This window comes from Coregonus clupeaformis, unplaced genomic scaffold (genome assembly GCF_020615455.1).
Source record: "Coregonus clupeaformis isolate EN_2021a unplaced genomic scaffold, ASM2061545v1 scaf2529, whole genome shotgun sequence".
NCBI classification, from domain to species: Eukaryota; Metazoa; Chordata; class Actinopteri; order Salmoniformes; family Salmonidae; genus Coregonus; species Coregonus clupeaformis.
Genome location: NW_025535983.1, coordinates 53,719 through 69,585, shown reverse-complemented (window position 1 = coordinate 69,585; position 15,867 = coordinate 53,719). Strand labels below are relative to the sequence as shown.

Here is a 15,867-nt window from a genome sequence, read left to right as displayed (position 1 = left end):
TGAGTACCAGTACAGAACAACGATTCACACTTGAAGCCTCATGTGTAGGACTCATTGGCCATGCAGGGCCTGCATAGAACTGTCTTTATGACCTCATTTCCTTGTTACAGCTGCACCATGCTGCCAAGTTGTGGGAGGAGAAGCACAGGGAGATGAGCGAGCAGATCAAAGTCTACCAGAAGTCCCAGAAAGACCTGGAGGATTCCCTCGTTCAGAAGGACCACAACGTTGAGGTTAGTTTTTTTTTTAAAGTTACGATATTGTTACACCGCATCAATTCCTTTTCACACCTTCTCAAACGCACCCTGATGACAAAGAAACATGGCACCTGTATTATGTTAAGAAAAATCCTTCTTCTTGACTGATTCCAGGGGAAAAGTGTAGTGTATAATTGGTGGTTCTCTCCCTCTCTGGCAGGTTTTGTCTGACCTGCTAGGAGACCTGGAGGCCTGCGATGACCTGAAAGATGGAGTTGTGGCTAACGGGGAAGCTTCTAATGGTAAGTCATCTGACACAGTGTCCTAATCAGAGGAGGCTGGTGGGAGGAGCTATAGGAGGACGGGCTCCTTGTAATGTCTAGAATGGAATAAATTGAATGGTACCAAACACATCAAACACATGGAGACAACGTGCTTGACTCCGTTCCATTTATCCCATTACAGTGAGCCAGTCCTCCTATAGCTCCTCCCACCAGCCTTCTCTTATGTTTTTTACATTGGATAAAAGTAGAGACTCAGAGCTAGAAAATGGTATATCATACACTACAGTTGAAGAACAATGGGAAATTAATTCTGCTTTGAAAGTTGATAAACTTGTAACCCCACTTTTGAGAAAATGATCAATTTAATGTTTTGGTACACCTACTGGAGAGCTCCTCTTTGTCTATACCCATTCAGCATCGTTCACACCCTCTTAAGCCAATGCCCCACCCCTCTCTTTAAGGATTCACATGTGCTAAACAGTGAGTACTGTAGTGTACTAAACAACCAAAGATTTCAAGACTAAAGGGTAGTCTATACTACGTCTATCGACGTGTCTGTAGACAGTTGTCGCAGTGACATCATGAACATTCTATTGTCGTCCGACATCAAACTTGTCGTTGTCGTTATGAAAAAGTATAAACCCAAAAACAACAGGCTGCATGACATCAGCAGCCTGGTGGTCCAAAATAGCAGAACTGTTGTATTTGAACACCAATAAACCCATCTGTTTAAAAATGAATTTAGTTATGTCAATCTAGCAAACCAGGCAACTAAAAGCACATTTCTAAACAATGTTTTGGTTAGTTTCTAGCTTGTTAGCAGCTAGCTAATGTTAAGTTAGCTGGCTAGCCAGTTCAAATAATGACCATATCATATAGCTGACAACGTCTTAACTTTAGCTAATTTGTATTCATTATTACAGGAAAATAAACTCTCAACAAGATCATTATTTACAAGTTAAGGGCGAGATAATTACAGGAAATAGCTTACGGTTGTGAGTGTGATGAAGTAAAAGCAGGGCATTCTACCAGAGAATTTTAGAACTTGGACACTGTCTCGTTGGCCTAACGTTATATCCAAATTTGACTTTTGTGCCGGTCATGTTCTTTACATTACCATCTCTGGTAAACACACACATATATAAAATAAAATCAACGTTTATTTGTCACATGCACAGGATACAGAAGGTGTAAACGGTACAGTGAAATGGTTACTTGCATAGTGGAGTCTTTTGTTTAGACTAGCTAGCTAAACAATTAACCATAATTCCAACTCGACGTTACTACCCTGTATGAATCTGCTGGTAGCTAAAACTAACCAACTAGGTTCAATGCTACCTAGCTAACATTAGGCTATATCTAGCGATGCAAATGGCTCTGAGATACGAGTAATATTACTACACAGATCATACACGTAACGTTAGCTAGCGAGCCAGCCGGCTAACAGTAAGCTTTATTTTGCAATGAAAACGACTTTCTGACAAAATTAGAAACTTATAATATCGTAAAATTTAGCTAGCTAGACTCTCTTACCTGAATACATGGATGAACACTTCTCCCTCTGTCACGGATGCCATGGTTGCCCTTAGTTTGAAGATGTAATCCGGAGACGGGTGTTTTATACAACTGCCTTCTTTCTGTGTGTTCTCTTTTCGACTCCCTCCACATATTTGCAATCAAACAACAACATTTTCTCCATCTCCTTAGCTATCATACTATGCTTCCACTGGATTTCAAAGCTCGGTTCTCCAGAAAGTGGAGAGCATCTTTCAAAAAAGCAAAGTTAGAAAGGATTACCTACACATACTGAGAAGCTCATGTTATAGACAGAAGCGTGCTACATGGCAGACCAATCCAAACTCATCTCATTATGTCCAGCCCATCCATTATCTCAGCCAATCATGGCTGGCAGGAAGGTTCCTGTCTTTTTCCGTGGCTAAACCAACTAGGCTCGTAATTTAACAATTGTATTTGTATTTACAGATGGCATACAAGTTTGTTATTAAGGCACATGAAAGTTCACATGTTCCAGAAGGCATTTCTGCCAAAAAACTAATTTTGATAAATGTTTACATTCAAATGCCTCTCCTGTGAAGTAGTGACGTACGACATACGCCTAGTTTCCTGAAACGTGTCAGTAATGTGTTTACAATTATGTTTGATCCATTTCAGACAAGCAGACCGTCATCCAAAACCGCATTAAGCAAATGATGGACGTCTCTCGGGTAAGACTGAGTTCATTCTTGAACGGACCAACATTTCTGTGTACCTGAAAGCCAATAAAACTGATGCTCAGAACCAAGAAGTGTGTCAACTCTTACGCTAACTTTTGGCACAACTTACCACAGGTCCAGACCACTCTGTCTGTCGTGGAGGAAGAGCGCGATCGCTTCATGACCAAGCTGCTGAACAAAGAGAAGGCCAGGAAAGAGCTGGAAGGTATGTCAAGCACTTTATCCCAGCAACTAGAGTTTGAAATGCATCACTCCCTTTTCTCTCTCAACACTATCAACTTGTTATCGCCACAGAACAATATCAGCAGCTGGAGCATGACATCTTGTTGGTGAAAAGTGACAGGAACCACCTGGAGAACCAGTACAACACCCTGCAGCAGAAGAACGAGATCATGACCGAGATGTACCAGCAGAAGGAGAATGCTTTGCAGCAGTAAGTAGAACTAGAAGCAGTTCAGTTCATGCGTTAATACCGTTGTAGGGTTTGTTCTCAGTGGCACCACAGCATGTAAAAAACATTGTTCAATGTCTTTTACTGTATTCTTTTATTGTGAAGTTTGAGGTTTTCAAATGCACTTTAAATTGAGAGTTTGATTTAATTTGTGTGTCACCTTTCAGGAAGCTGACCAAGGAGGAGTTTGAGCGCAGCAACAAGGAAGACATGCTGACGGAGGTGGACGGCAAGGCCCTAGAGGCCGAGGAGGAGGTCAAGGTGTATAGGCAGCGCATCAAAGAGATCCAGGACGAGCTGAAACGGACCGAGAAGTCCTACAAAGCCCAGATGATTGAGCAGGAGCAGAAATCCCACGAGAGCTGGGTATGTACAGTACAACTTTATTAGTCCATTTGTTACAGAAACAATGGAAATGTGTCTTTTTCTCATTTCTCAACCCCCACCGATGGCACATACAGTAGGACAATAAATTTTTTTTAAGTCTACTGTTTGGCCAGTAAATTGTAAGGTGAATTTAGTCCAAAACAGGAGATTTTAAATGTCTCTCTTTCTTCTCTCTAGGTGATTGCACGTGCTGCTGAGCGAGCTCTGTTGGACGAGAAGAAGGAAGGAACTAACCTTCGTAACAAGTGAGTGCAACACTAATACAACAGACTCAATTGGGCTATACCAATGTAGGGCTCTAGGCTTATTCAGTTGATGGCACCAGCACATGATTTGGTCGCACCAATTGGTGACCTGACCTGTGTCCCATAATGTACCTGCATTCCATACAGAACCAGGCTAATAATGACTAGCCATCTTTTAAATTAGCATGCCCTTGTGTTCCTACATTGATTTGGGTTCAACGTGAACTGTTTTATAAATGCATTGGGAAGCATGCTTTCTCTCTATATTCAGCTAGTAATAGGCTACATTTGGATATTAATTAATGATGTATTAAAAAGCTGTATGATATAATTTTGCAATGTAAGACATTATTCTATTCGTTAGAATTGCGCTGCATTAATTGCAGAATTTTTTTTCTAAAGTAGGCCTGTCTTTTTTAAAGATTTTTTTACATCTCAAAATAGGACATTGTCCCTTTAAGACAGACTGCTTTTCAAAGGAGAGGTCAATATGTCTACAGTAGGCCAGCCAATAGGAATGCTAGTTTTCTTTTTGTACACTATCAACAGTAGCCAGTATAAGAAGAAAAAAATTATCCTGTGACAAGTAAGACAACTGAGATGGTAGTCTAGGATTCAAAAAGTGAGATATTTCATCTAACATATCCAGGGAATGCATGGTTGGTATTTTGATGTGCAACCTGTCGAAATAGAATCCAAAATGATCCGATTTATTTTTGGACAACTTTGTGCATATTGGCCTAGGCTATATTATTCACCACCTGAGGATGTGGGAACTCAAAACACTTATCTAGATTGCTAACTCTAAATATGATAATGTTACTAGATAGCCAATGTGGGCTAATTCATTAATATATTAGCGAATGTAATGTCCTACAAAAACCTTCCAGCTCTAGGCCTATACAGGCTACTTGATGTAGCCTTATTCACCGCAAATGGCGCGCTCCGCGGCGCATCAAAACCATATACTACATAGCCTACTCCAGTTGTAAAGTGGTGCCATGAACTCCATATTGAGAGGTGAGAAATGTAATTATATACTCACAGAAAGCAGTGACTCTCCTCTCTGTAACTAGAACAACAGTAGTTGCTTTGCTAACTGTATTTTTCCCGCAATTGCATTTTAAGCAACGGTCATATGGTTGTGCTTATTAGAATGCACCTCTCACCTATTGCTCACTCAAAATGGGGACAGGCAGATCCGTTCATATGGTCTATTTTTGGTCAATTGCACAATCATAATAATAAAGAAAAAATAAGCAAATTGTGAACCAAAAACTAACGTGACCGGCTAAAAAATATTCACTGGCACCCTAGCAACCAATTTAAAATTGGTCGCACTGCCAAGTCAAAGGGTCGCAAATGCAAGTGTTTTGGTCGCAGTTTTGAGCCCTGAAATGCAGTAAGCTATATTAGTCTAGGTTTGGAGGTACAGTATTGAGAAGCTAAATGCCTGTTCTCTTTTTTACCCTAGACTGACTGACATGTCCAGCAAGCTGAATGAGCTCCGTAGGCCTCTGTTCAAGCCCACCCCTGGGATGGCTCCCATGCCTCTCCGACGAGGTAAGAACCAATCCTCAGAGTTCCCTTTGTTATTTCGTGCTGGCGACTGGCACGTCTGTGGCGCATTCAGTAAGGCAAAATCATCAGAATATAACTTGCAGATAGAAATGAAATGAATAGGGCTGAAATGACTCTATTCTTGAAGACAGAGAATCATATATTTATATCTGAACGTTCTGTAACGTTCCTGAACTGCCCACTGTGTTTCATACCTGGCAGGGCTAATTTCTATTGTCTTGTCGGTAGGATTTCAGCTGTGACTGCATTTCAGATTAGTTCTTGGATGTTTTGACTGTCTGATACCCCATCTGCTGTTTGATCTCTACTTTCTGAAATGCATGTTTTCCTGATGTTTTGATTTGAATTCCTTGAAGCTGGTCCAATGTGGAGAGACTGACAGCGGTATTTGGCTGTGTGGTGTTGGTTGTGTGTTTTGTTGTTTTAAAGGTTGTTAAATGCTTTTGCTAAACAGGTGATTCGTACGGGCCCTCACCTGTGAGTGGCGGTGCCCCGTCCCCCCCTCTCATGATAGAGGGTCCCGGGCGCCCCCCCTCTGCCCCCGTGGGGCGAAGGAACGAGCTCTACGGTGAGACTCCTGAACCCCCGCCCCGGACAGCCTTGGCCCTTCTGATTGGCCGAGCAGTACCATCCCTCAGCCAATCAAACCCTCCTTGTTCACCCTTGTATGCCCCGACTCGCTGCTCTCTTTTTCACCTTTCCTTTTTCCCCTTTCTTCACCTCCCCTGTGGTGTTTCAATCATTCCCTTCCTTATTTTTCTTCCTACTGCTCTCATCCTGCTCCTAGTTGGTACCCACCTCTGACCTTTTCCTCTTCCTTTTTTTTGTCTTCTGATTACTTCCTTTTTGATTTTCTATGACATTCTTTCATGTCTCTTTCACTGCCATCTTTTATCCCTCTACTGCCATACCCATCTTTCTCACCTGTGTTTGAGTGTCCAGATGATCCAGAATGTTCCCATGCCTTCATTTGCTTTCACAATTTGGAATAACGCCTCTTGCTCTTCCAGTACTATGGTGTTGTTTTTGTTGTGTTCAGCTGTTGTGAGGTCATATGTAAGGGGCAACTCGTTAGGTTACCAAAGCTTTAGCCTTTGCTTTATTTTTTTAAACCATATGAGATGTGGTATTAATATTTATCCGCAAGTGTTCTAGTTCTAGAAGAGTAATATCCTACCATGACATGACCAAACATTTTCCTCGGACTGCAAATAGACCAGACTTTGCTATAAATAGATGGTAGCATGAACCAGCAACGTGGTCTAGAGTCAGGTGTCTAATGACAACCAGGAGAGCCAAGATTAGCATTCGAGAAGATGAGAATATGGCATCACCGTGTATTTTGTGTCCAATAGGACCACGACCTCCATCTGACCCTCACGGCCGTTACCCTCCTGACCACAAACACCCAGTGGCTGCTAGACCTGGTAGAGATTATATTTGTAGTCACTGAGGGTTGATGTAGTATTATTCCCCTAATTGTGCCCTTATCCTAAATCTCCTCTAATCATTCTGCCCTTTGCTCCTCCACAGACACAATGGCCCCACGTACATCCTCACTAAGCAATCTGGACTGCTCGGTAAGTTTCAGTCAATTTCCACAGCTTATTTGTTTCCTTATTACGTAACCATGTCAGGAGGGAAAAAGTGACATGGAACTAGAGAAGGAAAGTTTCAATGAAACCCCTTCAGTACTTACTGTGGTGTGTGCATCTCTCCCCCCTGTTCCTCCATCATGTGGGTGTGTTTGCACTAAAGCAGACCACTCCACTAGAGTCAGAGTCACAGGCTGAGGCCCAGGCCTCCACAGAGAACCCAGAGGCAGTGAGTATTATGTTCCAGGCAGCGGTGGCAGGGATTGCGGATGTGTGTGTGAGCATGCTTACCCCAGCTGTGGATCAGTGGCTGGAGTGGCAGGCAGCTGGGTAGTGGCTTCACATGGTTGTCAGACTTAACATTGCTGGCTGGATTCTGACATGCGTAGTTACTTGTCTTAAGGCGCTTACAGACGGGCCTCGGTAAACGGCAATTGAACCTCGAGAAAATCCTGTAGAGACCAGCGGTCCCCGGTTGTTGTCAGTTCGAAGGTTGTCATTAAAACATTGTTTGATTGGTTGGCAAGATGAACTCTGCTCATTGGTCACGCATGTGCCGCTCAAGACTTCAGCTAATTTAATATTTTGAAGCCTTGAGTGCCGAGCCAGCGGCGCCGCTCACTGGAGTGAGTACCACGACCCGAGCCACTAGCAAAACTGCTTGCGTTTTGCCGCTCTACTCCCATTTGAAGTCTGATACCTTCGCCGCTTACCGCGGCCCGTCTGTAAGTGCTTTTACATGTTCCTTACATTAAGACACCCTCCCTCTGACCCCCACTGAGTGAAATGGTGGCACTGTTCTACAAAGCCTTAACTTCAGCACAACTACATGATGGATATCTCAAATGTGTTATCATTTAAAGCTGTGTGTGTGTTTGAGGTTAATGCTTTGTGGAAACGGTCCTGATTCCGAAATCAGTGTGATTCTTGTGGAACTGTGTAACTTGACTTATTGTGGGTTATTGTTGTCTTTCTCGCATGATTGTGTTTGTTTTGTTCTAACCTAACGAAACTGTTTGAATCACATGAAAGGGGTCTTCACTGTTGGTGCCAGCAACAGGGCTACAAGCACAATGGACATATTGCTATTCTTCGTTTTAATGTTTCTTGTTTGTTGTTCCTCCAGAACTCTCGACCTCAGGGTCCTGGCTCCCTCCTGGTCTCTCCCATCAGCTCCCCCCCCGACTCAGGCTCCGGCCCCCTCAGACCAATCATCAGCTATCCCTCCGGACTCTGCTACCGTCCCCCCTCCCGGCCCCGGCCCCCACCACATCCCTCCTCCCCCCCACCCCCCACCCTTCATGCCTCCCGTGTACCGACCAGACAACGGACACTCAGGCATGATGCCTCCCGGACCCCCACCGCCTAACGGACACCCGCCTGGTCCCATGATCCCACCCGAATATCGGCCTCCACCACCTGGTGCTTACAGTCCCCCTTCCCCACACAACCGGTGCCCTCCTCCACCTTCTCACTATGGACCGGTGCCTCCCCCCATTCGGTAGGTGGTGAATTCTGGCCCCCAGCTTTTACCTCAAGTTGACTCTTTGCTATTAGTATTTCAGTTGTGGTTAGTAATGCTATTGTTATGTTGGTACTATGGTATTATATTTGTTTTCCCTTCTACCTAGGTGTTTCCAGCGGCACTCCTATGGCCCGACCCATGGGACCCCCACGTACCTACGTGCACTATGGACCACGTGATCATTCCATCCCACCCCAGCACCTGCCCCTTGGGCGGCCCCATACCCTCCTCACGGCGGCCCCAGAGACTTCCCTGGGCAGCCCCCCATGCAGCCACAGGCCCCCCATGGCCATGACTCTTCTGTGGGCCCCCAGCCCGGCATTGGCTCCCAGGGCCAGGGGCAAGACTACAGCTCCCAGCAGGCAACAGCTGCCCCCCAGGACTCAGTCAGCTCTGCCATGGCAGAGCCTTAGACACCCACCAACCGTTAACGACCCGGCTACATTTAATCAACCACGATTCATCTCTTTATTTTTTAGTATCTTTTCTTAAAGTATCTTAAATGTTAGTGTTCCTATTAAAGCATCAGAAAATCAATGTCTTATGTTTCGTATGTTTGAGTAGTGACTGAGGCTTGCCACTCTGCAAGAAGGCCTATTGTGCAATAACATTTATATTGTATGACTGAGGATTTTCAGTTTTTAAAAGGGTATTATGTTGGTTTTGTATTAATTTCACAATGTTATCATGGTTTCCTATGGAAATTATTAAAAATAAAGGGGCCCCAAGCTTTTGGGTTGCTTGCGCTGGTTCTAATCCCCGAGCCGACTAGGTGAAAAATCTGTTGATGTGCCCTTAAGCAAGGCACTTAACCCTAATTGATCATGTAAGTCGCTCTAGATAAGAGCGTCTGCTAAATGACTAAAAAATTGTACAAAAAATGTATCAATCATTTCAGAAGTACCGTATTATCTTAACTCTTCCCAAAACAGTCTCTTCAGAATGAACTGAAAAGGAAGGTTGTGTAAATTGATAGTCAGAGATGTATTTACTATTCTTAGGATATTTTATTAATAAAGCTGGTAAAAAGTACTGCAGTTATGTTATCTATTGTTCATATGACAACTCTTCAGATCCATTTTAGTTTAAAGGAAATGTCTGATAGTGCTCCATGTATTTGTTTTGTATGGATAGCTATATTACATATGAAAAGCCATTAATCACCCACTAACTGAACACCTGTCATATTACCTTCACATTTGTTTGTCTTTTTTTTGTTCTTATGTTACATCAGGGATGCATCACATTTGTCAATTTATTTTCAAGTAAAAAAAGAACCTGATATTTCTTGCACATGATTAAAGACCGTATTTGCATTACATTTATATCATTGCGCTCAGATAATGTATGCTTTGGTGAGAAATATTTGTTTAACTCTGAGTAGGTCCCAGAGCGTTTCTTTGTACCCACAGACAATATTTACTGCTACCAAAACACTTGACTGATTTGATTATTAATGGCATATCTGGAATGGTATTATGTACACTGTTATCAAGGCTGTCAAATGATTGTATAGTTGGGCTCTGCTCTGCCTTATACAGTATGTGAAGCCATAAATGGAGTTACTGAAGGTTAATCATGATGACTAAGTGAATTTTCTGTCGGCCACACCCTACACTTGAATTTGCTCTCTTTGTACATGCTATCAATAACAGCTACAGTAATACCCATCTGTTTATTCCTGAAGTGGTTAATTCTGGTAATTGCTATGGGCACTCCTGCAAAGCCTTCACTAGTCTTGCATGACAGTGGCTATGGTAGTGAGCATCAAATACGTGATCCATTGTGGTTCAATTGTGACTGACTGATCTACAAATAATTAGCAGTTTATTTTATGATGCAAGGTCATTTGTAGATCAGTCAGCAGTCACCTGCAATGTCGAACAAGCCAAGTGAAAATTTGACATGTGTTTAGTTAGGATTCGCTCCTTTAGTAAGTGTAAAGGAGGACCACTATTCAAACAGCACAGTGTAAATTGTCAATCCAATGATAAATGTTCATTTTCTCACAACCTGTCACCCAAAGCACAACACTGTATTGACAATCGTCAACCTTGTCAGACAGCACACACACAATAATATGCACTGATTAGTGTCTCTAAATGCCACATTCAAAACAACTGGGAACTTGGAAAGACAACTGGGAACTCCCAACTGGGATATCTTTTTGAACGGTCATACAACTCGGAATTCCAAGTCGGAAACTCTTTCTAGAGCTCCGACTTGAAGATCACTGACGTCATGATTTTACCTCGTTCTTTTCAGAGTTCCCAGTTGTCTTGAAAGCACCATAAGTATATTCAGTTAGTGCCATTACAAAAAAAATATCAAAATATTAATGACAATGTTTTAATAGTGGTTAGCCATTGTGGCATTGATGGGAACAGCATTCGAAACAAAGGTAGAAATCAACTTCAGTTACATGCAGCATCCTTTTTCAAATCCCTTTACAACAGGATGACATCATAGCATCTCAGAATCCTTTTTTAATGGTAATAAAATGCATCCTTACTTCCGCCCATCCTTGAAGTAATCACAGATCTGTGATAGGATAGATTAAAGCAAATATCCCAATATATTGCTTTTACCTATTAAATAATGCCAGATCAGTGATAAGGGTGCATTTTTAAGTAAATGAACAGGGCAGTTATGTTTTCACTCTGTGGCAGTTGTGTCAAAATATCTCATTGTGCCCATTTGAAATTGGCACCAGGATATGACATCATCAATACACCGCTTGACCACCTATGACCATGTTGTTCCTCTTTTGTCCCCAAACGGAAAGACAGAGGAAGACTAAAGACGAGGCTGGTTGTTTTTCTGCTGGTTGCTTGACATACAGTGCCAACTGCTAACTCAACTCTTATTTTCCATTGAACGTCATGCAGAGAGGAGCAAAAAGTTATCGCTAATTGGCATCAGAGGGGTCAAATGCGGCGTTCGTAACCAAGTGGGAATTTACCATATAGGACTGGGAAAAATCCATTTGAACGGCCCTCCAACTGGAAATTACTAGTGAGAAACTTCGTATATATAAATAATAAATAATATGCCATTTAGCAGACGCTTTTATCCAGCGACTTACAGTTATGCGTGCATACATTTTTTTGTGTATGGGTGGTCCCGATCAACCCCTACCTTGGCGCGCGGGCTCTACCAGTTGAGCTACAGAGGACCCAATATATCATCCTAGCTCCCACTTCTCCCACATGCTGACCTCTGACGTCACCTATTAAGGAAATGACCTGGATAACAGCCTTTTCGGCAGTTAAATGCAACAACAAAACCTTATTTATAAAAAGCAATCTATCAATATGGTTTTTTAACACTCATTTGTTTACCAGCATGATAGCTTTTAGTTTATGGCTTAGGAAGCTTGTTGGCCATTAGACAAATCAGCCTTTCTCAACAAGTTCAAAGCACGTGAATGCATCCAACTGGTATTTACGACTTCACAACTGGTAAATTCCCACCTCCCACCTGGTTACGAACGCAGCATTATACAGTAGGGTGTTGTCACCGCTGTAGTTAATATGTGTCATCCAGGGCCATCCTATGACAGAGTTGAGGGTGTGGCCTTTGGGCCTGCTGGGTTTAGTATTGCTGATGTGAGTGGAGGCGGATACGCAGTAGGTACACCAAACTTTGTTGGATGTCTGATGACTACAGTGGAATTCTGTGGTGCTTCTGCTTTCTTGATGTGCTCCATTCAGTGACCTCGGTTATTAATCTTTGTGCAACGTCTGGTGGAGGTGGAGATAGAGTGGCTTCTTTGTCAGGAGCTGGAGCTTCTTCCTCTTGAAGTCAGTGGGCTTCTTGTACCTGACATCCGATAGCATAAATAAGTGATTATTTCAAACTGTATATTCAAAGGGCAGACTGACCAACAACAACAAAAAATAACACTCAAATCTGAGATTCTCCAAAGAAATAGTTATCAAATTTGATTTATTTTCATCTTTAAATAAAATAGAGAGTACATTTAAAGAAAGTTAATCTGGAAAATTCAACAATGTGTCACTCACAACTCGATCACAATGGGACCAGGTTTGATCTCATCCATTTCCATGAAGGCAAAACATTTTGTGCTGGTAAACCCCTTCTTGGGTTTATAGTGCTTGAACTCAAAGAAAATAGCTACCCCTGGAACATGAACAAAATTCAGGATTAACAATTGTCCGCCCAATCCCTCTGCAAGGATTTGAACATAAACGGACACTGTAGTAGCTTAATATTACATGATACTAGCTAAATAGAGGCCCCACTACTAATTCAGTAGAAATAGAAAGTTTGACTACCTTTTGGTAGTCTCTCGATATGTCTCTGGATCTCGATGTCTACGCTGAAGTGAATGTATGTGTCCTCCTTTCGGGTAGCCACAGGTGTGTCTTGCACCGGGTTCAAATCAATGCCATTCACATCTGTTGGGAAACAAAACGTTCAGATTCACTTGGGCTGTTCTGCAGGAAAAATATATAAAAAAATTTACTGTCAAGCGTCAACTCAACAGAGATAATTATTTTTACAAAATGTCTAGATTATCACTGTTTCAGACCTTACCATTTCAGATGTGAAGGTAAGCAACTCATCTCAGCATTTTAAACAATATAGCCTACATACAGTACCTTTCACACTAACTGTCATGTAGGGATCAATGCATTGCCCTGCATCTTTCAGCCCAATCTTGTCAATCTTTATCGTGAGCAGCGACATCCCGGGCTCTGAGGGTAACCGTGGCAACAATGTACCTGTTGGAGACATGAAAGCTGTAACTTTCTAAAGAAATACAATAATTGCATAAAACATTCCCACTTTCCCAGAACTAATGCAGCTGAAATCAATATAATGTTGGCGTCCGAAATGTAACCCTACTCCCTATATAGTGCACTACTTTTGACTAGGGACCATATTGCACTATATAGGGAATAGGGTGTAATTTGGGACGTAACCAGTGTTTATACTTGCAGATCCTTTTTCAAGTCATTACTGTCAGCATTATTTTACTTATACAATAATAGGCAGCAGAAGAAGTTGTAGACTGACTAACAGGTAAGGCTAAGATGACATACCCATTTTGGTGAACGCTTGTAAAAAAAAGAAGACATTGTAAAGTAGATTCAACAACTAAAGTTATCTAGTAGTAGTAGTAGTATAGGCAATCATATTCATGCTACAACAAAACCTATTGACTTAGGGTCCTTTAGTAGGGCTGATAGTTTAGAGATCAAGAGGTCAATTAAGGAACATACCTTCAGGTAATGCTTTACTCCTGAGTGTTTCACTCGCTCATAGAAGCTGTTGTAGTCTTCCAGCTTCAATTCGGGATGGTGGTGTAGTATCTCTGTGCCTATCCTCCAAATTATCTGAAAGACAAAGTTTGAAGAAATCAAACATAGCATCTATACAGTACTTCTTAGCTACACTTTGTGAGTGTTCAGTCAGTCCAAAGATAGACCTACCTCAGCGTAGAGTTGTGGCATGTTTGCAGTGGTATCCTCCAGTGTCTGTGAGTAACTGGCCATGTACTCTGCGGCATCCTGCCATCTGTGGTGCAGCAAGACCTCCCTGATGTGTTGGAGGCAGTTCCTTGTGGTCTTGTGAAAGCCAGTCTCACGGGGTGTCTCTGTAATGAAACAGACATAGCTACTGATTAATAAGACTAAAGAGAGCATCTTATGTAAAGATGAAAACGATAATCAGACACTGACATACACTACGTGACCAAAGGTATGTGGACACCTGCTCGTCAAACATCTAATTCCAAAATCATGGGCATTAATATGGAGTTGTACACCCTTTGCTGCTATAACAGCCTCCACTCTTCTGGGAAGGCTTTCCACTAGATGTTGGAACATTGCTGCGGGGACTTGCTTCCATTCAGCCACAAGAGCTTAAGTGAGGTTGGGCACTGATGTTGGACGATTAGTCCTGGCTGGCAGTCGGCATTCCAATTCATCCCAAAGGTGTTTGATGGGGTTGAGGTCAGGGCTCTGAGCTAGCCAGTAAAGTTCTTCCACATTTCTGTATGGACCTCGCTTTGTACACGGGGGCATTGTCATGCTGAAACAGGAAAGGGCCTTGCCCAAACTGTTGCCACAAAGTTGGAAGCACAAAATTGTCTAGAATGTCAATGTAAGCTGTAGCGTTAAGATTTCCCTTCACTGGAACTAAGGGTCCTAGCCCAAACCATGAAAAACAGCCCCAGACTATTATTCCTCCACCACCTAACTTTACAGTTGGTGCAATGCATTCGGGCAGGCAGCGTTCTCCTTGCATCCACCAAACCCAGATTCTTCCGTCAGACTGCCAGATGGTGACATGTGACAACGCGTTTCTACTGCTCCAGAGTCCAATGGCGGCGATCTTTACACCACTCCAGTCGACGCTTGGCATTGCGCATGGGGATCTTAGGCTTGTGTGCGGCTGCTCGGCCCAACTAACAGTTATTGTGCTGACATTGCTTTTAGAGGCAGTTTGGAACTCGGTAGTGAGTGTTGTGACCTAGGATTGATGATTTTTACAAGCTACGTGCTTCAGCACTCGGCGGTCCTCTGTGAGCTTGTGTGGCCTACCCCACTTCGAACTTCGCGGCTGAGCCGTTGTTGCTCCTAGACGTTTCCACTTCACAACAACAGCACTTTAAGTTAACTGAGGCAGCCCTAGCAGGGCAGAAACTTGACGAACTGACTTGTTGGAAAGGGTGGCATCCTATGACCGTGCCACGTTGAATGTCACTGAGCTCTTCAGTAAGGCCATTCTACTGCCAATGTTTGTGTATGGAGATTGCATGGCTGTGTACTCGATTTTATACACCTGTAAGCAACGGGTGTGGCTGAAATAGCCGAATCCAATAATTTGAAGGGGTGTCCACATACTTTTGTGTATACATAGTGTATGTAGCACCAATCGGTAGGCAGGACCTTGAACTAGCTGGTTTAGCTTACTCGAGGTTTCACATATTCGTCTACACACTGTATTTTATCAATTACCTTTAAATATAGGAGGCGCCAGGGGTAGGTTTGGCTTCTTGATTCGTTTTCTGTTGATTGATTCATCATCATCTGAAGACTCATTTTCGCCCAGTTCTTCTCCAGGTACCCGAGTTCCGACTCCAGATCATCCATGACTCACCATTTGAAGTTCGACCTATTTTCTTAAACAATCATGTGAAAGCCACAATATATATATATATATATATATATATATATATATATATATATTTGTTATATTTTTAGCAAAATATAATGTAGGTAGTTTAGCAAAAAGTGTGAATTTGCTCCAAACCCCATGCATGCTACCAACGCCTCGTCAGTGACACAAAATAAAATAATTCCGGGTCTCGGAATTTCTGAGTTTTTCAAAATAAAG

General features: G+C 42.5%; 2 protein-coding genes across 2 annotated transcripts; one reads left to right on the top strand and one right to left on the bottom strand.

Annotated features, from left to right (window-relative positions):
• The first annotated feature begins 8,269 nt into the window (after nt 1-8,269).
• On the top strand, nt 8,270-8,701 carry LOC121563486 (extensin). The gene is made up of 2 exons (XM_041875394.2): nt 8,270-8,475; nt 8,606-8,701. The coding sequence occupies exons 1-2, from the start codon at nt 8,276-8,278 to the stop codon at nt 8,676-8,678; spliced, it is 273 nt and encodes a 90-aa protein (XP_041731328.2). The 5' UTR covers nt 8,270-8,275; the 3' UTR covers nt 8,679-8,701.
• A 3,109-nt stretch (nt 8,702-11,810) lies between these two features.
• LOC121565685 (axin interactor, dorsalization-associated protein-like) lies at nt 11,811-15,623 on the bottom strand. The gene is made up of 6 exons (XM_045219605.1): nt 15,598-15,623; nt 13,749-13,768; nt 13,125-13,247; nt 12,798-12,920; nt 12,525-12,642; nt 11,811-12,321 (listed from the first exon to the last, which is right to left on the bottom strand). Exons 1-6 carry the CDS (start codon nt 15,621-15,623, stop codon nt 12,225-12,227), a joined length of 507 nt encoding a protein of 168 aa, XP_045075540.1. The 3' UTR covers nt 11,811-12,224.
• Between the last annotated feature and the right edge of the window lie 244 nt (nt 15,624-15,867).